Genomic DNA, 26,252 nt, shown 5'->3' with positions numbered 1-26,252 from the left:
CCATGGTCTGGCCTTCCTCCAGCCAGTCTTGGCCATGGACAGGGGCGGGGTGGGCAACGGAAGGGGCACAGGTTTTCACCAGAAAAACCTCATTGGGGAATTCCCTGGTGGTCCAGTGGTTAGGACTCCATGCTTTCACTGCTGAGGGTGTGGGTTGGATCCCTGGTCAGGGAACTAAGATCCCTCAAGCTGCAGGGTGCAGCCCAAAAAAAAAAAAAAAAGAAAAGAAAAACCTCATGGAGCCTCAGTTTTCGCCCATGTGAAATAAGTGTAACAACCACTGTTTCACAGGCTGTAGCACAGATTGGTGCTAAGTGCCTGGCACCACGTACTGCTCAAAAAACAGATGCTTTTATTCTCTAACCATGGTTTTTTTTTCTCTTAATTTGGACCTAATAACCTCAAGGTTTTCTCATTTCCTTCAATTTAAAAATCTGCAGGTCCTCAAAAAATGACTGTTCAAAATCCCCCATCTCTCCCTGCCCCCTCCATGTAGACTTTAGGTCACGGGCCCTGGAGATCAGGGTGGGACAGAGGAAGGGTGGGTTTCCCAACCGGACGAGGCACACATCTCCCCTTCCACTGACTCAGATACTGAAGGCTGCAGCTTAATATAAGAAAAAAGCAAATGCATGAGAGGAACTTGAGGAGGGAGGAAGAGACTTGTCATCAGAATAGCTTCAGAAAGGGAGTGCTCAGGAATAAGAAAGAAGTGAGGGGCCATCTTGGGGGAAAGAATCCCTTCGGGAAGCAGTCAGGCATGGAATGAGTGGGCAGATGGAAGCTCGCGCCCCCAAATCCATCAGTAACTGACACATTTATTGAGAAATGTCTCAAGATCTCAGGGTGGATCCTGGTGTCTGTAGCTGGGGCACAACAGTAGCAAAGTGAATTTTGGGGTGAGACAGCCCTGATTCCAGTCCCAGCTCTACCACTCACTAACTTCTCTAAGCCTGTCTCTTTCTCTGTGAAACCGGCAGGACAACATCTTCCTCTTAGGGTTGCCAGGATCAAATGAGACATCACAGGACCCTGCCTGGCATGAGACAGGGACTCAAGGCACTCTTTATAGAAATCGATGTCACTCTTTCTCTTTGAAAGATGAGACTGACTCAATGACTTTGTTGATTTCACCAAAACAAGCAAATTACTAAAGAAAGCGATTGCACAATGACCTTTCACCCAAGGACTACTTTAGATTTGAAAAGTCAGCTGAGGGCAACTGGCTTTGAGGTTGACCAAAGGATCTGATAACACCCTCTGCCCTACCCCAATCTAAGTGCTGAATGGATTGGATTTTGCCAGTTGAAAGCCCAGTTCACAAGAGCCACTCACTCCAGGCCAGAGGCTCGGGCCTCTCCAGAATCAGTGAGTACATTCTGGAACACCCTGCTCCCTTGGAAACCTGACCTGGGGATACTATGTGGGTCAGGAGGCTCCATTCATTCCCACTCCACAGGGGGCAGGTAACCCTTACTCAGGAGAGGGAGTCAAACCTTGTGGGCCCAAGGATGTAATGCCCTGTCCTAGACCAAATAGCAAGGAGCCTCTCCCAGAATCAAAGCTCCTGCAGGGGCTTCAGCAAAGTCCCAGGCGCCCTGAAACGGGTGGTTAAGAAAGGAGTGAGCACAGCTGGACAAAACCAGAAAGCCTAAATCAGCTTGACCTCTCCTGGGCATCTGCAGCCCTGAGGTCCTGTCCTCTCTGTCTTCAATTCCCCACCTGTGTGAAGGCCTCTGTGTTCAGAGAATCCACTTCCTGTGTGTCAGTGCAATGCCACAGAAAGTGCCTGACTTGCAAACAGAGCAACTGGATTTGAATCTTTTCTCTGCTACACACCAGCTGTCTGACCCTGGACAAGGCACTCTGCGTCTCTGGATTTCTGCTTTCCCATATGTCACATAAGGAGATTTGTTCACTTATAAAAAAATACTGTGAGCATCTATTCTGTTCAAAACTGTGAAAGACACAGACATGAATAAAACAAGTTCCTTCACACAAAAAAAGAATATAATCTTTCAGTCCTTTTCTGGGACTAAGATTTTTCTTCCAGTTGCTAAAATAAAACTGCTGATTGTAGATATGGAGTTTACAATAGAAAGGTGTATGTCTGTCCCCCCCACCGCCCCCCGATGTATATGAAAGTCCTCGGCACACAGAACTCACTCCAGAAATGGAGCTCTCTTCTTCCTGGTCTGAGCTTCAAAACTGGGATCCTGTGGAATTCTAACAAAACCTCCTTAGAAAGATCTGGCTGAGTTCAAGCCAGCTTGGGGCTGAACCAGCAAGTCAGACTGGGGTGAGTCTCACTGGTTCTTGCTAAGTCATTTGTGTTTCATTACACAATTTGCATACTGGTGAAACAGGTCTGTACTGTCCTCTGGCTTCATTTCCATTGCTCTTGGGAGCTCTCTGCTAAGAGTGAGAAGGAGGCTTTTGTCCTTCCTCTGTCCCTGCCCTCTTTCTTCCTGGAAGTCTGTCCAGATCGCTGACACCCATGGGAGAAACTTTCTCCCTTCTCCCATCTCCTCCATGGCTCAGGTTCACGTGCCTGGTGACTCTACGTGGTGCAGAACTGGGAAGTTATTCAACTACGTTCAGGACAAAGAGGAGTTTTTAGTTGACTTTTCTCCTCCTTTAGAAGGGAATCGGATCTTGTTTTCTGCCACTATCAGGGGGAGAAAAAGAAACTACTGGTTTGCTGAGCTCTTCGACACCAAGCGAAGTGCTTTAAATTATATCCCCTGCAATTGTTACAACCATCCTGGTAGGCAGACACCATGGTGCCCATTTTGCAGATGAAGAAAGCAAGGCCAAGAGAGGCCATGTCACCTGCTCAAGGTAACAATGGGCCATGATTTCCATTGAGTAAGATTTTCCTCTTTTAAGTCCATGCTCTAACCACAGAACCACCTGGCTTCCTTAGGGAATTAGTGCTTTGCATGTCAAGTATTGGTCTTTTGTATTGGACTTCTGTCTCTGGAGAAGCAATCTGAGGGGACTATACAGGCGTCATGGACTAAAGGACAACCCGAATGGGACATATGGAACTTCAGGCTCCTCTAATTCACCTGTCACACACTTTTATAGCACGCACGTCTCAAACACAGGTGTATAGCTTTTGTAAGAGAATAGAAGAGTCTCTTACCAGATCTTAAGCTCAGGAGAGCCTGTAAACTGACTCAGAGCAGAGTTAATAGTCCTTTCCTCTGGGCTCCAATCCCTCAGTCCACCACTATCAGAGAACTTAGCCAACTGCTTTGCAACTATTTAAATATTTTTCAGGCTTTCCTCACAAAATGTGAGCTCTTTTGGTGTCCCCAGGTGCTCACACAAGGTCTGGCACAGAACAGGTACTCAGAAACTGCTGGATGGATGGATGGATGGATGGATGGATGGATGAGGCAGGCAGGAAGAAGAGGAAAAACATCTGGTGCTGTGGTTTATCCCCCCTTGGAAACAACAATCTTGTTCCCGGAAGGGGTTTCACCAGACACTCCCAGGATCTGTGGGCATGTGTCGTGGGCATACCAGACCCCACTGCTCCAAGATTCTAAACATGTTGAACAAAAGCTCAATGACTAACAACCAGAGGCCAGAGAACATGGCTATCAGAGCACAGCCACTTCCCTGGTACCCAACAAACCCTCTGACACATCAACAGTATTCACGGGCACCACAGTGAAGAGTCCAAAGGTAAACAGTTCAGCAAAGAGGCAGCAAAGGCCTTCCCTACATCACACAGGCCCTTTGTGATCTATCAAGTCAGTGATGAGGAGATGAACAAAGTTCTGATTGGAATGGAAAAGGAGCACGGCCTGGGAGTGTCAAAAGACGCGGGACTCATCCATCCATCCATCCATCCATCCTTCATCCATCCATCCATCCGTTCATTCGTTCATCATTCATTGCATACTTAAGTATCAGACACTGGGAAGTGAGAAACAGCAGTGAATCAAGAGACCAAAAACCTCTCCTTCATGAAGCTTATAATTTATCTGGTGGAGATACACAAAGAGTATGTCAGATGGTGAGAAATTGGGGGAAAAAATAAGGCTGCAAAGGGAGTTAGGGAGTATAGGAGGGGGCATCCAGGGAAGGCTTCTCAGACAAAGTGTCCTGAGGAAGGGGAGGGGCGAGGTGCAGATTCCCAGGAGAGAAGCTCGGCAGTCCAGGAAAGGTCTCACTCGAACTTGCTGCTGCCTGATCTGAGCTGCAAAAGGAGGAGCTGAGGCTGACGACCCCCAGGGTCTCCTCAGCTCTCACTGCACCCTCCACGCCCTGCTTCCTACCAGCCATCAAAGCCCTACACAACTGAACACCTGCAGATCCCACATCACCATCCTCCTTTCCACCTGTGCACCTGGCAGTCCTTCCAACCCTCCCACCATCCCGTGACTACCTAAGGGAAGCCTTCCCCGGCTTCTGCTCTCCACTCCAGCTTAGCCAGGGTGCCACAATTCTGAGCTTCCATAATATCCTATACACCCCGGGCCCTCCTGTAGCATGGACCAGACTATCGTTACTGTCCACCTGTTCCTCTAGACTGAACTCCCCAAGGGCCATGCCCATGCCTTGCCAATCGCTATATCCCCACCCCTGGCATGGGGCTTGGTGCATAACAGCCACTCACTAAATACATGCTGAATGATGAATGTTGAAAGCATAGGTGAGTTCCTTGAGGGCAGGGCCCATGTCTGATTCATCTAGCAGCCCCAGAAGGCAGCAGCATGCCTGGTACAACAGAGGTAACTCCAGGTGTGCTATGTGAATTGGTGCCTGGCTCCTGTGTTGCCATTTTATCCAGACAGCCAGGCCACCCTCAATCCCTGACCACGGAGGCGCGGGGCCAATCCAGATGTGGTCCTCTGGAGTTTAGGCCAGGGCTCAAGGGTAGGAAGCACCATTTATGTTTATATAGGCTGTGGGATTTCTCTGATTAGAATTTGCATTAATCTCTGACAGGCCTTAACCTCATCCTTAAGCTTCCATGCCCAGAGATAATTTGGTGTTTGGAGCATGGTTTTTCCAAGCTATCCATTTTACAAATCAAAACCTAATATGGAGCGCCCTCCAAAGCCACGGGAGGCTTTAGATGGTGGCTAGTACTGAAAGGCCTGGTGAAGGGATGGCTGGCGCTTCTGGTCCGCCACTCTCTGAACTCCATGGGAATCTGGGCAAAACTGTCTCTGAGTGCCTCCCATCTTCTCTTTCAGCACGTAGTCCAAACTGCTTTTAAATAGAACCACAGAGATTGAGAATCAGAAGACACCTTCTAATTCCACTCTTACATTTGAAGGATGGGGAAAGCAGGGCCTAGAGAAGAAAACTGGCAACAACTCTGCAAAAACAGACACAATCGTCTCCCCTTGACAGATGAGTGTACTGAGGTTCGAAAACCTAAGTAATCAACTCCCGGTTCCACAGCTAGTAATTGGCATGGCCAGAGTCACCCAGGTCTGTCCAACTCTAAAGGCAAACATTGTCAATGCCATGCCCAGCTGGTTCAAACGGGCTTCTCCCCAAGGCTCCAGAGAAGCTGTGGATCACAGGCTGCCTTCATAAAAGCCCACAGGGCTCTGTGGGAGGCCAAGTGCTGCTCCGGCACTTCCTGCAGCCCAATATAAAAGCCCTGTGGGAGGAGTCTAGGGGCTTCTCTGATGGACTGCAGGATTTCCCACTTCCCCAGACAGGAGGCAACGGTGTTCTTCAAAATTCCTTTAGAAAGCTTTGCAAATTGGACTTTCAAAGAGTTGAGGTTTCTGTGTAATATCACATAAAAAGGAGCCCTGGTGAAGGGCACTGTCCTCCTTACTTCTTAGCCCTTACCTGCAGAGGTTGTTTTAAGACAAGATAATCTTCGAGCTAAAAGGAGAGCCCTGTGTTTGCACGTTGTATATGTGGGTGTCTGTGAGTTGTGAATGTATGTTTGCAAGAGCTCTGAAGAGTGTGCGGTGTGTGCACAGGGGAGTGTGTGTAAAAATATGCTTCAGAGATGAAGGATTAAGGAGGCTGTCTTCTTTCTTCTTTCGTCCTTCCCTCCCTCCCTCCCTTCCTTCCTTCCTTCCTGGAATATAAAAGCACTATAATTTTTTCCTCCCTCAAAGATGCAAATAAACATTCAATCACAATCTACTCCTCACCCATCACCCCCACAGAGAGCTCTTGCTATAATCATAGCTTCCAGGAGGTGATGGGTGCTGGGGGTAGGGGGGTATCTCACCCGTTAAAGCAGATCTGAAGAAAGGCAGGTCACCTTCAAGCGACATTGAAATTAGGGTTGGAGCTTATATTCTGTAAGTTTATCCTGCAGAGGTTTGTTTGGCCTTATTTTTTGTCGTGCAGCACAATGAAAAGAACATACAACGATGCTGGGGTCATGAGGACCAGCCGTCAAATACCTCTTAGATTCAGGTTTGTTTGTTTGTTTGAAACTGAAAACAGTGTAATCAAAACACATCTCATGGGCTTCACTGGTGGCGCAGTGGTTGAGAGTCCGCCTGCCGATGCAGGGGACACGGGTTCGTGCCCCGGTCTGGGAAGATCCCACATGCCGCGGAGCAGCTGGGTCCGTGAGCCATGGCCACTGAGCCTGCACGTCCGGAGCCTGTGCTCCGCAATGGGAGAGGCCACAACAGTGAGAGGCCCACGTACCGCCAAAAAAACAAAAAACAAAAAACAAAAAACACATCTCACCGGGTTATTGAGAGAATCGAAAGGTATAGCTTGAGTGCGACACAGTGCCTGGCACCTAGAAGGTACCAGAAACCTGTCAGCACTTTTACTTTACAAAACACTGAATTATATTTTGTAAAATTGCTTCCAGCCCTGGGTAAAATATAAATGGAACGGAAACAAAATATTGCTGCTAAATTGTCCTTCCTAAGAGCAAAGCAAAAACTAAAACAACAACAACAAAAAATGAAGAATGGTGGGAAGTGCTCTCCATGAATTTTTAAAATCCATATTTAATGTTTTTAGAGGTTGGGGCCTACCTCTTAGCTCTGTATCCTAGGTAACAGGAAGCCTGGAGGCCTCCAGACTTGGAAAGGATTGGGGGAAAAAACAAAACAAAACAAAAAAAACCTCTCTGCTGTTTTTCCAACTCCTAATTATGCTTTTCAAATAAGTTGAAATCAAAATGTTCTTTTTCCAAACAGCTTATGCTCCTCTGAGCTACATCTGACCTTTCAGCGCCTTCTCGCTCTGAACTCCATCAAAGCAGCCAAAAGCAGGAAGTGCTTTGGCACACGGACCTCATTCAAGGGGAAAGGAACGGCAGTGGGACCATATTTAATTGACAAAGAGAAACAGACCAGCGGCTGTCTGTCTGTGTAGCAGCTGGAGGGGAGCAAGGCACTTCACCTGCACCATCCCGGCATCTCCAGGAAGCATGGCATGGCGAGGCCAACAGCGGACCTCAGACCATGGCTCTACCACTATCTGAAGGTTCTCCAACACACTACTGATCCTCTCTGGGCCTTGGTCTCTGGATCTGAGCAATGGGGCCAAGGATTTCCTACTTCACTGTGCTATTATGAGGTCACGTGTGCTCAGGGATGCAGAAGGATTCTGTAAAACTCAAAATCACTCTATAGTCACACAATGATTTTTAAAGCCCTTCCATCAGTAGAGGGTGGGGGAGGAATGGCACAGAGAACATTACGAGGAATTCGAGCACAAGGCATGGATTTGAGCGATAGTTCTGGTGTCTACGTAAACTTTGGCAGTTTGCTTTAATTCTCTAAGACTTACTGAGTAATCCTTTCCCACAGTAGAGATAATATTACTTATAACACAAGGCTTCTGAAAGGATCAACTGAGTTCATGGATTTTTCAGAAAACGGTGCTTATTACCATAAAATGTTATACAAGTGTCTTTATCACTTAATCATTCCAAAATGGGTGCTCAATCCTTATCAAGCAGCCATGGTAAATATTATTTTTATTTGAAACATGGGAAAAGTCTGGAAAGTGAAACAACTTCTGCTAACTCAGTGGCAGAGCTCAGAATAGAGGCTAATTCTTCTATCTAACCTCTTTTTCAAAGATTTCTCAGTGAAGTCTGTCCCTAACAATTCTGATGGCTCTTTGCACAGACAGGATTGAAGCTGGGGCTGGACTCCACTGGAATCAAAGTACTTACCACCAAATACAGCATGGTGTACATGGAGAAGGAGGCGTGGCCAGAGAAGAAGGACCTCCTGTAAGAGCAAGAGAGGGCAGTGTAAGGGCCGTATTCATATCCCCGGTACATGTCTGTGCATCTTCCCTCCCTAGACAGTGACCCCGAAAGCAGCACTGCCTTGTTCATTTTTGCATCCTTGGTAGTGGTTTGCCTGGAACCTAGCGGGCACCCATGAATGTGTGAATAAACTAAACAAAGAAAGAAAGAATGAACGAATGGACTTAGCAATGCTCTATTGTAACTGTTTATTTACTATCTGTCTCAATCATCTGACTGTGAGTTCCTTAAGAATGTGGACTCTGCTTTATTCACCCATCTAAACCGGGGCCCAGCTCTGAACTTGGTACCCTACTAAGTAGGTGCTCACTGAACTGCCTACAGCAAAGGCATGGACACAGTGCCACGGGAGGTGGGGTCTCACCTGGCTTCCTGGACTTTGCTGTCGTTGCCTCTGCATTTGTAGTTTTGAATGTAGCCCTCGGAGCAGTTGATTTGACTGAAATCAGGGTTACAGACGCTCAAGAAGTGAGGACGCAGGCGCCCTATGGAGACTTTGGCAATGTCTGTGAAGGACTGGCTGATGGCACAGCCAAAGAGGAAGCAGCCCACTTGCTTATAGAGGGCTGCCACATAGGGATTCTGAATCGTGGACCGGGACTTCTCCTTCAGGTAATAGATGCGGTAGAATTCCCCTGTGATGATCTGAAAGACAATGGATGGGGGTTAGGCAGTATCAAGACCCATAAACAAAAGTGAGGCTGTAAAGGATATTTACTGACATAAGGGATATTCAGTACATAACTCCAAGTTGTAATCTAGAACATCCCAATTTTCTATTTAAGAAGTATACAGACATAAATATGCACAGGAGAAAAGATTAATGTGCTAACACAGTCATTTTTTCCTTTTTTTAAAAAGTTCTACATGGCCATATAGTATTTTTGTAACAAGAAAAATATGCAGTTGAATATATTTATATGTAAATATATAATATATAAAAATACATAATATATAAAAATATATTATACACACACACGCATATATTTTAAAACAAAGAGAGAGACAAATAATGACTTAGCTATTGAAGAATCAAGGTCATGGTCTGAGGGCCTAAGCAAATTTCCGGATTCTGGGATTTGGGGTAAAGGATCACCAACAATGATCTAACTTTACACCGGGCCTCAATCTGTGCCATGTCGAGCCACGGCCGAGGTTTCTGTGGGAAAGGGCGAATGCCCCCAGACCCAGTCCTGGGTTTGAATCCAGGCTCTGCCACCTACCTGGCGTCCTTCTGAAATAACTTAAATCTCTGCAGTTACTGCCGGAAAGGTGGTAACATGGATGGGAAATGCCCTGTTGGGTCACAGAAAGTGATTCTTTCATTTTACTCTTTAGAAGTAGCACACATGATGAAAAGAACACTGGCCTACAAACCAAGAAACTTTTACACAAGGCACGTCAGATCATACCCTTCCTCCATCCCACAGTGCCTACTCCTTAATGCTTAGGGGCGATTTATCACTACTTTAAAGAGAAAAAAAGAAAAAGAAAAGGGCCACCAACTATTGATTATCTATTGCATACCAGTATTTATTTTTTATACACTTTATTTTATGAACTCCTCAGGACCACCAGGAGGTGGACTGAGGCTCGGGGAGGGAAAGCACCTTAACCAAAACTGTCGGGTTTTACATTAAGAACGGGGGGTGGGCAGCTGACTCAAAATGCCTCTGCTGCCTACACAGCCGAGGACCGATTCTGCGCTGGTGATGCACCACCACACAGCCTGCTGCCCTTGTCTTAACTCCACGGCACAGCCCTGGCCACTTCCTGGATGCAACCAGAGTCCAGGGACAGCGATGTTCAACTCACCACTCACCACAAAGTCCCTTTCACACTTCCTCACAGGGTGAGGCCACACTGATGAGCCACACTTGCCCTTTCAGGGAACAGAGAACATGTTCACAACCACAAGGGAAGCAATAGATTGACACATCCGGGCAGTCCTTCTCAAAGTGTCCCGTCATTCTTTTACAGCTGGGGAAGGCGTCGAGGCTAGGGATCTGATCCAAGTCCAGGGCTCCCAAGTCTGGGGGGAGGATGGCCATGAAATTCCAGCTGGGCCCAGGGGCGAGCAGGTGCAGTCGTGACAACAGCTACCAGCACTGCTAACATTTATACAGTGATTCTGTGTTTACAAATACTTGATATTTCTAAGTGCTACCCTTTGGTTTCCTAGATCATATTGAGTTTCCTAGATCGTATGACTCTATATTAGAGAGAGCTGATCAAAGGCCAGTCTGGTCTGGCATCCTGGCTTAGCCGCTCCCTGGGAGAACAGGACGATCAGATGAATGAACAAATGAATGAAAGGGAGCAGGATGGTGGTCCTCACAGTTGTTTTATTGCAAAATTGGAAATGTCATCTAAACATTACTAAGAGTCCTTTGACAACATGCTGCAGAGATTAAAATCTGAGAAGCCTAGCCGGTCATAAATGAAAGGCTCCATTATATACGGAAGAAACTGAGGTCCAAATTAACTCACATCTAAAGATTAGACCCAGGTGTTCTAACCCTCCACCCAGCATTCTTTCCTACCATTCATGGTCTAATTCCCCTTTTGAACCTGTTTATACTTTTACCCTATGTAACCTTACAGGCTAACACATTCCAGATGTTTATTACCACCCTCATGTTCTCTCTTCCTTATTCTTCTTTATTTATAAATCATGCCCACGTGACGTTAGACATGGGGGGGGGGAAGCACTAAACTAGGAGTCAAGGGGCCAGGGCTCGAGTCCCTACTCACTGAGTGACTTGGGATAAGTTAGTTTCTCCATTTGCAAAACGAGGGCACTAGACTCCGTGATTCATTCCTTCATAATGGCAAAGACATTTATTCCCAGCTCTCCTGTGCCACCTCCACCAGTAGCCTCCCAACCAAACAAAGGTAATAAGCAGTAGCAGAGGAACGGTACTTCCTCGGAGATGACACCACAGGCAAGGAGCAGAACCAAAGCCCCATGAATGATCCCTGCCCTTGGATTGCTCCTGAGTTCCTTGAGCCATCCACTGCCACAGATTAAGAAACTGTTTCTAAATCGGCATGGCCTGAGCGTGATTTCCTATCTGATGCTGAAAAAGAACATGTGGGTTCCCACTGCATATCAGCATCTCTTACATCATTTTATTGATGAATCTCAGGGGAGTCACCTCTCTGCGTCAGCCATCTTAGGGAGAAAGGGTTTTGATTACACCTCAAGGACTGTTTTCAGCTCTAACATCCCTTCATTCTAAAACTGCAGTTTTCAGTGCCACAGTCTTGCAAATAGCAAGCTGCTAATTAAAATGCTTCCTCCTCTCATGGGAAGATGAAAAAGAGAATATTTGATGGCCCCTCAAATTCCCAATAACAACCTTAATAATACTAGCAATCTTTTATGTTTCTTTAGCAACTTACAGTTTCATTTAATCTGCAACCTGTGAAGACAATATACCCAGTTTACAGGTGGGAATACTAAGGCAATGAGAAACAGTGACTTATCTGAAGGATGTGAGGCTAATAAGCTTACAGTGTTAAGAACAGAGCCCAGGTATTCTGACTCTCAAGTTGAAAGACACACAGAAGAAATACATCGAGATCATTTTATTATTTCTATTGTTATTAAAAACAATTTCCACTGTAGAATGGCAACTGCGTATTTTCGAGGACAGGACCAGGCTGAAGCCATTTAGCAGACACATGACTCCAGGACCACATGGCTTCTGGGGCAGCCCTGACAGATCTTGGAGTTAATGAGCAACAAATTATGTATTTTCTCCATCCCCTTGTACAGAAGGGTCGGGGAGTCGACAACACAGCCATAAATCATCATTATGAACCAGCCGGGTTTGGCTTCTTGTAATCCTAACCCTTAAAAGACCATTTAATGAAATTCGGGCTGCCCAAATACCTCGCTTCTGCAGAAGAGGCAAGGGCTTAAATTGTTCTCCGACACGTTACACACGTAACTCTGGAGTTCCAGATTTACTGCTTTCGGGCTTTATTCATTACTCACAATGTTTTTATTCCCCGCTAATAAAATAAGCTCTTCCCTCCCCCTCCCTCTCCCCCCTGCAAAGGCTCTGTCCCCACTCGGGCCCATACTCCTGCCCCTGGAGCCCTCATTTCTGCTTCAGTCAGCAAGGTTATGATATGTAAATTTCACGGCTGAGAAAAAAGCCTTCAACGTGGATCCCTTTCTGAAACAGCAAGCAACAGATTCCGGGGGTGATGGCAGGCTGCCAGCGAGCAGAGAAGAATTCTCCCCTACCTGCCTTTTAAAGCACTTGGCACGGAATCTGGAAACTAATAAAGTGGGAAAGCATTGCAATTAAGCTACGAGTGGAGAGAAAGGGATCAGTCAATCAGTCCTTGCACGAGAATGGCCGCAGTCTGGAGGGAGGGAGTCTCCAACTCTCAGACAGCTCTTCTTCCTGTCTTTTCTGACGTACAAGAGCTCAACTGGCCACATATTCACAAATATTGAACTGTTCCGGAGGGGAAATTTGGAGAAACATTAGGAGACACATTTTGGAAAGAAGAGAGCACATGGTGGTGAAAGAAGCACTGACTGTGGAGCCAGAAAAACCTTGGTCTGAATCCCATCTCTTACCTTGGACCTAGATAAGTGACTTCACCTCTCTGGGCTTAGGTCTCCTTGTCTATGAAATAAGAGTAGTATCTTGCCATGTACACACTACTATAGTTAAAATAGATAGCCAACAAGGACCTACTGTATAGCACAGGGAACTCTGCTCAATATTCTGTAATAACCTAAATGTGAAAAGAATTTGAAAAAAAATAGATACATGTATATGAATAACTGAATCACTTTGCTGTACACCTAAAACTAACACAACATTGCTAATCAACTGTGCTCCAATATAAAATAAATTTATTTTTTAAAAAGTTCAAAAAAGAAAAAAGAGTAATCTCTACCTGACAGGATTGCCAGGGGATTCAAGAAGGTGGTATATCAGGGGCTTCCGTGGTGGCGCAGTGGTTGAGAGTCCGCCCGACGATGCAGGGGACACAAGTTCGTGCCCCAGTCCGGGAAGATCCCACATGCTGCGGAGCGGCTGGGCCCGTGAGCCATGGCCGCTGAGCTTGCGCATCCGGAGCCTGTGCTCCGCAATGGGAGAGGCCACAACAGTGAGAGGCCCGCGTACCGCAAAAAAAAAAAAAAAAAAAGAAGGTGGTATATCAAATGCCTAGCACCCAGCAGAAGAGCCATGCAAACATTGGTTTTTTTTTCTGCCCTTGGAAAAAAGAGAAACAAAAACTTAACACAGGCATACCTCATTTTATTGTGCTTTGCAGGTATTGTGAGGTTTTTTTTGTTGTTTGTTTTGTTGTTGTTTTTTTTACAAACTGAAGGTTTGTGGCAGCCCTGCGTTAAGCAAGTCTATCGGCACCATTTTTCCAGCAGCATTTGCTCAATTCGTGTCTCTGTGTATTACGTTTTGGTGATACTCGTAATATTTCCACTTTTTTCATTATTTCATAATTATTTCATTATTATTATATTTGTTATTGTGATCTGTGTTCAGCGGTCTTTACTGTTACCATTGCAAAAAGCTTATGATTCCCGCAAGCCTCAGGTGATTGTCAGCATTTTTTTAGCAATAAAGTGCTTTTTAATTCAGGCATATACATTGATTTTTAGAGACAATACGATTGCACACTTAATAGACTACGGTTTAGTGTAAACATAACTTTTACATGCACTGGGGAAACAAAATTTCGTGTGACTCGCTTTGTTGCAATATTCACTTTATTGCGATGATCTGCAACCGAACCGGCAATATCTGTAGGAAATGCCTGTACTTTTATACAAGACATCTTTTCCAAGATAGTTCTAAGAGCCCCTTGGAAAGGAACATTCCACACTAAAGAATGTGGAAGTACCACCCCTCCAGGGTAGAACCAGAAAATATGGGTGTGGAGATGTTGGTTTTGACCATTTTATCTAGGATGTCTTTTTCAGGGGAACAAAGCAGAAGGGAAGTCTAAATCCCAGGCAGCAAGGGCTATTTACAACAGTCCCCTCTATAGATTTTCCCAAGAAAAGACTTTTGCACACAGTGTCCCAACAATCCGTCTTTCAGAGACTGAGAACTCATCTTCTTCCCCTGCTGAGTTCGAAGGACAAACTTCCCTATATTCTGATCTGCTTGAATGATAACATCTGCACAGCCTGTTATGGCTTACAAAACATTTCCCTATCCACTGTTATCTGCTTCTCACAACACCCTATGGATTACTAAATTACTATCCATACTTTATGAGTATGACGAAGGCCAGAGAGGCTACTGAATCACCCTCAGGTACAAGGCAACGGGCAGTGGCAGGGCTGTCGCTGCAGCCTGGGCCTCCCGTGTTCTGTCCAATGGCGTCAAGCTAGCTTTCTCTTAGAAGCCCTAGCAGGTGGTGGCAGGATGGATGTCTCCAGGGAGACAGACGTTCCTTGAGCACCTGGGAAGGTCATGTAACCCTGTCAGGCACGTGCACATCTAGATCCCTGCCAGCCATAGAGCACCAAGCTCCCCCTTCACATCTCAGCTCTGTGGATTAATGAACTTCTCTCAGCCCAGAAGAGATTCATTCATTCAACAAATGTTAAATGATGGAGAATAATGGAGAATCCTTTTCTTCACGTTATTTCTCAGTCCCAAGGGAAAGGAAAAATGTAACGTATCTGGGTCCTGCTTCTAAGGCTGGAGATACACGTAGCTGTGTTTTCTTTGAGCTGAATGCTCCATCTACCACAATAAAATGCAGTATCTTTCGTGACGAGAAATAACTGATGAGAAATTTAATATCCCGTTCTTCTCCCACTAGGTTGTCTTCAACCTCTTGGCAGGAGATCAGCGCCTGACAAATCGGGAAAGGCAATGGGAACCTAAATCTGTCCAAGGCCACCAGTGGAGATTCTGGGCTTTATGGGTAGGTCAAAACTCCAATATCTAGAATAATGGACAGCAAAGAAGCCAGAGAGAGGTCACCATAGAAGCTATGAATGGTTGAAATCAGTAGTGGCTGCCCTAAGCCCACAAGCTTTACAAGGCAGGCAGTTTGAAGCGTGAAGCATCGTATTTTCCAAAGTCAGGGACTCACGGCCATGTGTCTCCTAGATGACCAGCTCTGCCTATCCATGCAAGAGTCTCCCGACTGTTCTCTCTGTAACATTGCCTATTGCCTACCTCTCGTTCCTTTTGACCTTGAATTTCCTAACGTCCTTAAGATCACCACTGTGCTTTTCTTCCTATTTCTCAAACACGCTTCTTCTTCCAGTGGCTCCACTTTTGGGTTCTACCAGGTGGTCTTCCTAGGGTGGTATCCTTGCCTTTTCACTGTGATCTCAGCTGCTCCAATAGCTTCAATGATTACCTCTGTGAAGATGACCTTCAAAAGGGCACCTTTCTCTCTCTAGTTTCAGCTTACCATTTACCCCTATCAGTCTTGTTCCAATCTTCTGCCAAATCATCCAAATAGTTAGTTATCAAACCGATGTTATCAGCAAGTCAACCTGACCAAGTCACACTCATTGCAACTTCTGCCCCAAACCTCACTTCTCTTCCCTTCATTTCTACTCAAGATGCTACCAAACATAGAACTGCAAAGACAGGAAATCTTAGACCCCTCCGTCTCCTTTACCCCACTGTCATCAAATTCTGTTCATCTCACGTCTGCAAGGTGTCTCACATCCATTCTTGTCTCTCTCTTCCCCTTGTATTACCACCACTGTGGTTCAGGCCTCATCCTTAACCTTGGTTGGAAAATTGGCCCAGTAGGCTGAAAATACTTTCATCAATCTCTAGGCAATTAACTGGAGTAAAAACTCCTCAGCACTCAAGGAGTTTCACAGTCTTGCAGTTATCTCTTCCTACTTTATCTTTGTCTACTCCCTTACACTCTAGTTCTCCAGCCAAACGGGTCTGGCTCGACTACTCTTGAAAACACCCTATTGTTTCAGTCATGGTGAAGCCATCCCCTCTGCCTGGAGTATCAGGATCTCTGATGAAAGTCTCGCCTCTGCTTCAAAGTAGAGCTCAAGTGCCGACTAGTGCACTGGGTTAGAGTTTGGGCTCTTTTACTCTGGAGTCTTGGACAACTGAGCTCTATGACTCTCAGCCCTCTTATGTGTACAAAGGGGGATGATATGATGACAGTACCAAGAGCTCAAGGGTGGTTGTGATATTAAATGGGACAAGTGCTCCATGAAGGATGATGACGATGAAGCCTTCACCAATGAAAACAACCCTCAGTGATCTTCCTCTCAACTCCCACAGCACTTTATTTACACCTTAGACCATCTATAGCATTTGGCCTGTTTTGTCCTTGAAGCTCTCACCTCTCTGGGGCCCACCCACCCTGCACAGCCCTGACTCTCTTCTCGTTCTCAGACCAATTCTTCAGTCTCCTTGAGGATCTAATGGTACAGTCAGTCTTGTACTTGCCCTGCTTCCCCTTTATACCATAAGCTCCAAGGACAGTATCTATGTCTTGTCTATCAGCTTCTAGGCCAAGAGGAAGCCTAGAAGCTGCCTGCCTGTTCTAAGGAAGGTCTCGCCCAGAGATTCTGCACAAACCACTTGCTACAAAACACCATCCCACACTGTTAATCTCGGGCAGTCAGCTGCCCGGTGCTCTTCCTCTATACATTGAGCTCTCTACACCAGGAACTAAAGATTTTCTAGCTCACTAAATAAAGAACACTCTGCATAGCCCCTAGCACTGAGGGGGTCTTCAATGTCAGTTCACGCGCCCGGCTCTAAAGCCAGACAGACCTGGGTTTTCATTCCTGCTCCCCATTCATTAAGCAGAGTAACCTCACACTAGCCACATCCCCCTTGTAAGCCTCAGGACCTTCCCTCATTTGTAAAATGGGGTAAATAATACCTACCCCCTGTAGCTGTTGAAGAGGACTTAAGATAAGGCATATTAGTTTCGGGCCCACTAGATAGTTCATCAATGGTATCCGATCCTCTACCCCATCCCCTAACACTAACTCACGCAAACAGATTTCCCAGCCCCCTAAGCATTATCACTTAAAGTGGAGAATATCACCACCTTCATATTCGATACATATTCCAAATAAACCTGAACCCTTAAGAGTGATAGTAACGAAGGAAGAATTTCTGAAGAGTGTGGGGCGTGGAGGGGAAAGGGAGAAACCTAAATCCTAACCTCCATGCCTGTGTTTGTTACATTGCAAATAGGGCCCCTCCCCCCACCGCACCCTCAGGGGTAAGAAGGTCTCAGAAGAACTCTGTAGCTGTCTGATCCGGGATGACACAGTGGAAGGATTAACACGGCCACTCTCTGTTGGTGGTCTTGGTAATTGCACAGATGTAGTGGATTGTAAACTGGGGAACTGGGTCTCCCACCAAGGCACCACTGGGCCAGCTCGACTTCATGCTTTTCAGAGTTGAAGACTCGACTAACCTTTAATGAGGAAGCAATCTTGGGGAACCTTGTTTTCTTGGCAGTGCTCTCTCAGATAAAGGGAGATGGGGGGGTGGGGAGGAAGTAATGAAGTCCAGATGTGGGCAAACTGAAGCCTGATCCTGAATAAACAAGTCTGGGAGCTATAAGCTCTTCTTCTTGTCTCTCCAGCTAGAAATGTGCATGTGGTAGAGAGCAGGCCCCCACGTGCATCAGGGACCACAGTGAAGATTTTAGGGAGATAAACAGGACACTTGTCCCTCCTTCCTAGGTCCTCTGACATCTTTTGGCCTAATGCTTGTGAGTTTCTGCCCAAAATGCATGACCTCCTCTGTGATTTTTACAAACATGTATATTGAGCACCCAAGTCTGTGCCTTGCACTAGCAATACAAAATCAAATCAGACCGGTCCCGACCGTGATGCAGCTAGCAGGATAACGAGGAAATAGACAATCAAACAGACATGACAGTTCAGCACAGTGACTGCAACGATAGCGGTGGGCCCGGGGACCTCTGGGACCTTTGGAAGGTGGGGGGAGGAGGCAGCCAAGGGATGCTTCCTGGAGAAGAGGTGATATTTGCTTGGTGTTTATTTAGTACTTACCATGTGCAGGAGGAAAAGACCTGATCTCTGCCTTGCAGGAACCTATTGTCTAGCTGGGAGACAAGATGTGGACACATTACAAGGCGATGTGTATTGAAGGTGCTATTCGTCTGCTTGAGATGGGGCAGCTTCTGGAAGTTTAGCGACAAGAGACAAGCGACAAGAGCCCTTGTTGGGCTGAGGTTCAACGCTGCATCCCCAGCACCTGCCACGCCCTGGGGGCTCGATGAGTAATTGTGGAAGGGGAGGCAGCCTTTAGAAGGTAGCAGTGGTGTCATTATTTTTCTTAAAAGCCTTGCCTTAGGATCCAGAGGACTACTGGTCTGGCCCTGCCACTCCTTAGTTATGGGAAAGTCACTTCATATCTTGATTCCCAGTTGCCTTAGCTGTACCAATCTACCCCCTAGAATCACTACCAAGTACAAGTGAAAGAATACGCATACGAAGCCTACTTTGTATGCACAGTACAAAGGCTACGGTACGACACTACAGAAAAGAAAAGGCTGATTCTCACTGACGACACACATAATGTCACTTGATTTGACTCCCAGAACTAGCCTACGGAGTTGGTGAACTACTGTCACCAATTTACAGTAAAGGAAGGTATAGCTCTTTTCCAAAGGGGTCAATGGATTGCTCGAGGTTGACGGACAAGTCACAGAATGGATAAGCTCAGAAGGCAGGCCGTGAGCCTCAATCAGAGGATGCCAAAGCCTGAGCTTTTTCTCTAGTTAGGAATATCATGACAGAGGTCAAAATCAATGGGATCTGAGGAAAAGTAGTGTTTTTACGGCCAGAGGGAGAAGGGGATTCACTTGGGATTCATCATGCTTCAACTCCTAGATATTAAGAATCTTTATTAAACCCCTTTCAGGGTCTGACCAAGGCAAGCACTGAGCTCATGTTTATTTAAAAAGAATACTAAGCATTTTTCCATATTAAGATCTTTGCCCATAATTCTCTTCACAGCGCGGTACAAGGCAAATCGAGAGAAGGCTAGATAGGAAATGACACGTACTGCTTTCGCTCCTGATCTCACTGCTGTAGAGTCCTTAAACCCTTACAAGGCAGGGATAGGAACCACTGCCTTGTGGATTTAGAAGGAATTCCTATTATGCTATAATTCCAGAATCTGCGATACATCGGAAAAAGAGGTCAAAATGACTAGATTTTTCCACATCTCCTGCCATAGAAAGGTGTCTGCTTTCTCTATAACTTCTGATTCGTGCATCTCTAAACCACACTCTAAACCCCACTGGCATGCGATTCCTTTGTTGTGGGGACTCAGACTGGAACAAGGGCATCCTAATCAGTAAAGGCGTCTCGTGTTGTTTTAAACAAACCTGACATTCGGTGGGAGGAGACCGGGGCAGCAAGTAGCAGGATGATTAGATTTCCAGCTCTGGGTACCCCCTCCACCCTCCCTGACTGTCATTCACGCCCTCTGATCAGAAGCAGATTCTGGCCGGGGCCAGCCAGGCTCTCTGGCCAGTCACAGTGGGAGAGAGTGCTATCGTTGTTGAATTCAAGTCGTATAGCTTTTCCAGAATTGAGAATATATATGAATGGGAATTAGTCACTTTTCCTCCGAGGTCTTTGCTTTTCCTTTTTCCCCTGAGTGCTCCGGTCCTTAATGGCAGGTGAGCAGGCAAGCAGACCTCATTAGGAGCCCACCTCTCACACATGCCTCCAGCTGAAATGCAGGGACAGCTGGACCAGGGGGTAAAAGTTTTCTTGCAAAGAGCACTGGAACGAGAATCAAGAGACCCGGTTTCTGACGAATAAACTACAAGGAAAGAGCGGGAGATGTGACGAGTGCAAAGGCTGGAAGTCATTTCCTGATTCTACTTATACCGGGCATAAGGTCTTGGCTAAGTCACTTCACGACTTTTTGACTGTTTACTCATTTACAATAAAAATAGTGAACATTTACCTACTATACCGCTTGTGTCGGGCCCTAAGTGACTTTCCATACTTTAGCTCATTTATTTCTGAAAACCTTCATAAGTAGACATATAATGTCCATTTCACAGATGATCCCACTGAAGCGCAGTGAGGTTCATTAATTTGCTACACGTTCCATAGCAGAGGAGCTCAGGGATGAACCAGCGCTTACGACTTTAACCCCATGAGAAACTGAGACACCAGAAAACCTCGTGTCAGGGTGGCGGGGTTTCTACGAGGGCAAAAGGCTTGAACACGGTCTCAGGTTTCCATGGCACAACAGTAGCCCCTGACAAAGGACACCAATTATTACCGCATTTGCTTGGCTGGCCTTTTTCAGAACCAGAGGGAAGCCCCACCAAACCTATTTTGCTAACCCTGTGTGGGAGAAGGAAACATCGCTGCCGCCCATCCTTTATAACCAAGGCCACAGCACATGACCATTTCCAGGAAACCTGGGAGGTCAGGGAGCATTTTAATTAAAACATCCACGTGACATGAGGAGAGAGGCCAGCCACAGCTAAGCTCTTCAAAGCAGATTTTTCTTAGAAACACTAGCATCTCGTGAGGAAGAAGGGACTCTTGGCAAACAGCAGGGAAAGAGCTGCTGACCAGGAATTTTGCTTGAGGAAGGAAGGATGGAAGAGACACGTGGACCTCAAAGAAGCCACTTGAGCACGCTGGGTCCACCCAGCCCACTGCAGCCGAGCATGTGCCCACGGAAGGGACGGCATTTGAGTCCCACAGCAATCCCCAGGAGTGAAGTCAAAGAACACTCTCATTTTACAGACGAGGAAAACGAGGCCTAGAAGAACCAGCGATTCACCTAATTCACGCAGCCAGAGGGGCCCAAGGCCTCTGAGGAGTGTCTCTCTCCAGGGCGCCATGTCTAGGAGCAGCCCACTAGGCAAGCCACTGATAATCGCACGTAAAGAGTACGAAGATCACAGAACATCCCTGTCACTGTGCTATTCTTATCTCAAGCCCTCCCGGGTTAGAGTCGGCTTCTAAAAGCATTCAATTAACGGAGCCTCCAAGTGTCAAAAGACACCTGTTCAAACCTTAGCACAAGATACTGTATTAAGTATTTAAACGCTTTTTCCAGGCAAAGCCATTCTTCCCAGAGAACTCAACCCCGCACTGTTAATTTGGAGCAAAGAGTAAAATTAGATTTCATATTTCTCAGCTTTTGAACACAAAGATCCTTAGTCCACCTTTAGGAAACTACTGCAGTTGCCAAATGGACTGTTTTTCTTTTAAAGGCTGGAAAGAATTCGACTAGCCTCCCTGCCCCCTCCCCTATGTCAAACTGTCGATTGCGCGCCTCGTTTACGATGTTATTAAAAAACAAACAGGGGTCTCAAAGTTATCACAAACCCCCAGAGTGGGGAAGTCAAAAGAAAAACTTCATGCACTGTGCTCCATGACCATCAGCAGCTTGCATTTGATGCAGAGAAGGCAACAGTCGCTAACTGCCCATCCCACTGAGCACTTGGATAGGATAGCCAACCTCCAAGCCTAAATCAAGCCTGCAAGATGGACAGAGGGTTTGGGAATAGCCAGGTTTAGGCTTGAATTTTTACTTGCTTTACACTTTGAGCATGTCACTGAATCCCTCCAAGCTTCTGATCTTCCATTTGAATGAGGAGGATACTAAGCCCTTATTTCACGTGCAGTGTTCTTAATATTAACTCCTTCCTTCTTGGCTTGCTGTTACAGGCCAAAGATAAGCTTCCAGGCTAGGATGAATACAAAGATGGCTCAAGGATGTGAAACAAAGATTTTCGATCTTGGTGGATGTGATGCCTATCCCTTTGCCCATTTGGCTAAAGTTCAAGGACAAAGAAAAAATTTAGAAAATATTGGAGGTGTGGAATGGATGGCTGTGAAAATGTATGAACTACAAATTATAAGACTGGAACACCCTCAGTTACTCTCCCCCTCCCCTGCCCTAAATGGACACATCTGAAACAGGGCAGTGACCAAGTAAAGCCCAGATAGACCATACCCTGATTCCCATGAGGCTACCATTGCTCAAAGTAATTCTGGACCTTGTCAAGTCGGTGGCACACTCTGGCATCTTCAATGAGGGCTTCATCCTCTAAGGGAAGATCTGGATGTAAGTCTAGATTTACACTGGCGTATGAGCAACCTGGCCGGAAATTAAGAGTTTGCCAATTACTTCAATATTCATGATCTCTTTTACTTCTGACTGCAAAGTTTTGAAGCAAGATGGTCACCCCTGATTTTAAAGACGTACAGCACTGGAACGAGATTCTAAAGACGTACAGCTTGGCAGTGGAGGGCCAGGTCTAGAACCTAGGTCCCTGGATTGCAAGTCTCATTCTATTTTCACTTAGACACTACAGTCCCTGGATGAGAGAATTAAACAATATGCCAGAGAATGTCAGTGGTGTTACCACTGTCAAAGCAGCACCACGAGAGTGTGGAAAGAACACAGAAAAGGCCTGAGATATTTGGTAAGGTATTACCCCCGTCCTCTGGGGCTCAGATTTATAGCACAGTGGCTAAGAGCTCAGACTCTGGGGTAAGGGACAATAGGTTGAAATCCCAACTCAACCACTCATTAACTAAGTGACCTTGGGCAAATTATTTTTACTCTGCAGACCTCAGCTTCTTAATTTGTAGAAGAAAGATAAGAACAATATCTAGACTTTGTTAGATTGTTGTAAGGATAAGGTATGCAAAGCATTGTAGAAGGCTGCTTAGCATACTTTTATAATACTTATAGTATATATATAAATATATATTTAGTATTTTAAAATACTTATAGTAATAGCATTAACTGCATGAAACAGTGTTAATCAAATGAAATTCTACTTGATCTTCCAAACCTATACTAGCTCGGACAGTCCACGATGTGCTTTGCACACGGCAGTCTGGGCGCTTACCGCGAGGATGGCGATGACAATCCCCACGGCGCACAGCACAGCATCATTGATTGTCTCACCGGTTTTCAGCGGGTACTTGATGCTCTCGTCATTGCAGTAAAACCCCCGGTGGTAAGGCTTGATGGTGCTTGTCTCAATGATGATGAAGGGCAGGCCCGCTGGTTCAGATGGAACCATCACCGAATATACCAGAAAAAAACAAGAGAGAGGGAAAAACATCAGTGCGAGGAGGCCAAAGAAGAATGGCCTACAGCAAAGACCATCCCAGATAACAACATCGACGGCAACGTTAATTCCTTGCATTTGATCTACAGCCTACAGAGCGCCTTCTCTACATGCACCCCCTTTCCTCCTTTAGTTGCCACTAAGAAGGGTGTGGTGTGATCCTCTTGCCTTGTCCAAGAGCACAGAGGGAGGCGGTGGAAGCGGCAGGGCAGGAGCTTTTCCACTGCTCTACAACATCCTGCTAAAAATCAAAGCCCGATTTGTAATTATTACTAACAAAGCCCCAAATCTAATGATGTCTCATGATGCCTCCAAGTGCCTTCCTCTCTTAAGTCAATCATTTCCCCCTTGAGAAGCTCATCCCAAGACTTTGTGGCTTGGAATTCTGAAGACTCTGGAATCAGACAACCTGAATTTGCACCCCAGATCCACCACTTCCTAGCAATGTGACTTCTGGCTCTCTCTCCATCTTCCCGAGCCTCAGTTTCCCCACAAATGAATTGTGGTGATGACTAAAGGGGAATAGGAAACAAAGCACATAAAACTCCTAGTACAGTGTTCGCACATAGTAGCTGCTTAGTGAATGCCATTTCCAGTGCTTTTCTTTCACTGTTCAAAGAGTCTTTGACAAGACTGAGCAGAGCTGACCTGGGCCCTCCTGCCTACAGACCTGGAGCAGAGCCCAAGGGCATCAGGGGTACCAGCTGCTGCTAGTTTATCAATGTCCAGCTCAGATGCCATTCTCTTAAAGGTCATGGAAAATGGATTCCATCACCTGCCAGGAAAGGCCCTCATAAGCCTGAAGCAAAAAGTGAAGGCCCACAATATCTCTTTCTTGGACACGGCGGCAGCTTCCAAATTGGTCTCCTGGCCTTCTGTGCCTCTTACCCACATCCACCAGTTTGCTTCCTGACCGTAAGTATGTCATGGCCACGCTCAAGCTTCTTCAATGTTTCCCCATTGCACAGGACAAGATGACATCCCTAAGTATGACCTCCAGAGTTCCCCACGACCTGAACCTCCTTGATACACCCTCCAACAAAACAGGACACAGAGGGTTTCTGTCTTGGTTCATGCTCTTCTTTAGGCTGGAAAGACACTTCCTCCCCTATATCCAAATTCAATACCTAGCCCCAAGGCCACCTCACAATGGTGAGTAAAAGGTAAAGTAAAAGTGCAAGGTGAGCCACTGAATGTCAGGCTAAGGAAGACCATGAAAACCATCTTGTCGATGATAGCAGCCCACCACTGCTGTGCACCAACAACAGGTGACGTATTTTGCAACCATTTTTGCATTGACTCATCCAACAACCCTGAGCAGTCATTTTAAAATCACTTAAGCACTACTATCACTCATCTGCCAGTGGAGAGAATAGAGGCTCAGAAAGAATGCTTAGCTCACTCAGGGTCTCTCAATCCACCCCAAAGTGCCTAAATCCCTAATTTAACTTTGCAAATTGGTTTCATCCATATATGAATTTCATTAGTGGAAAAAAAAAACCCACGATAAGCAGCCGTTTAAAAGATTCCATTTTCATGTTTTTCAAAAAGAATTAAGCTCACGTCATGTGGCTCGAAGGCCCGGACGGCCTCTTAAAGATAAAAATATATATACCATGAACTCTGCAGTTTTTCAATGACTTTGGTCCTGACTGGCAGCGATAAAAATGCTCACTTTCTAAAAAGTGTATTTATGTATCACTGCATACACACATGGATTTATTTGGTTTTATTCTTTGGATTTATTTGAATTCTACGGCTATTTATTTTGTGACCCCCCCCCCCCAACTGCTTCCTGCTAGAACAACAATTTACTTTATCAAATTCATACTGGTGCTTTGAAAAGAAAGCCCAGCCGCACACCACAGCGTTGTGCCTGACCTTCGGAGAGTAAACACAGAGGGGCCCTGGAAGGCAACAACTATTAGCTCTGCGATGGAGAGAAGGAAGAAAGGGAAACAGGGAATCCATGTTCTGGCTTCGAGATGGCAAGTGCAGTTAGCTGATCTTCTTGGGTTGGGGGCTGGGAGAGAAAAGATATCACGTGGGCCTGAGCCGTCTTCATTCCACTGCCCAAACATTTTGAAATGTGGCCAAGTTGGCTATGAAAAGGAGCTGTGAAGCCAGCAGCATGATATTAATAGTCCACTTTTAAAGTTCCACACATCGTGATAAACACCATTAGCTTCACATCTGAGCCCGGTCACAGTCTCTGTGGTGCCAAGGAGCCAGAGCGTTGCTAATAAAAGGAAGGGAACAGACCCCAAGTTCCTTACATTTGTGCTCCGCTCCTAAGGCCCCCAAGCTTCTATTTTTACTAGTGTTCACATGATAGGCCTGTAAAACATATGTTCCTAAGGACAATAAAACACATATAAAAGAGCTGTGGAGTCAGACTGAACTCGGTTAATGATCTCAACTCTGCTCCCTACTACCCGAGCAAGTTACTTTTCATCTCCAAAACCCCCCTCTCATCTGCTCAACGGGAAAAACAAAATCTTGCTTTGGGATTGCTGGGAGGATATAGTAATGTATTCATTCATTCATTCGTTCAACAAATATTTATTGAGTCTTAAATATGCCTACTAAGTACGAGGACTACAAAGATGACACAAGCCCTGCCCTCAGGAAGTTTATAGTCTAGTAGGGGAAGACACGTATCATGGAATAAAACCAGTACAGGAAGTTGTTTTCGTTGGAAAAAACCAGGCAGCAGCACGGGGTAGTGTCAGCACCGAGTCTGGCACACACTGTGGACACTCAAAAACGCTAAAAGGAAGAAGGAGGGGAAAGTCCCACAGAGAAGGTTAGGAAAGAAAATCTGTCTGGTCAGTTCCTCTGTACTCTTAACCTGGGAACAATCCAAATCCTTTTCCTTCCTTCCTTG

General features: G+C 45.9%; 1 protein-coding gene across 1 annotated transcript in view; it reads right to left on the bottom strand.

Annotated features, from left to right (window-relative positions):
• The window catches only part of PLPP3 (phospholipid phosphatase 3), an 80,696-nt gene that overhangs the window by 16,537 nt on the left and 37,907 nt on the right, over positions 1-26,252 (bottom strand). The window contains exons 2-4 of the mRNA XM_029228496.1: positions 23,141-23,298; positions 8,610-8,890; positions 8,147-8,204 (exon numbers count right to left, since the gene is read on the bottom strand). Of these exons, the coding sequence (XP_029084329.1) occupies positions 8,147-8,204; positions 8,610-8,890; positions 23,141-23,298 (497 nt within the window). The remainder of the gene's footprint in view (positions 1-8,146; positions 8,205-8,609; positions 8,891-23,140; positions 23,299-26,252) is intronic.

The sequence above is a fragment of the Monodon monoceros genome, unplaced genomic scaffold, assembly GCF_005190385.1.
Source record: "Monodon monoceros isolate NGI ecotype Baffin Bay Population unplaced genomic scaffold, NGI_Narwhal_1 Super_Scaffold_18, whole genome shotgun sequence".
Taxonomy (NCBI): Eukaryota; Metazoa; Chordata; class Mammalia; order Artiodactyla; family Monodontidae; genus Monodon; species Monodon monoceros.
This window is presented reverse-complemented; position numbering and strand designations above follow the sequence as displayed.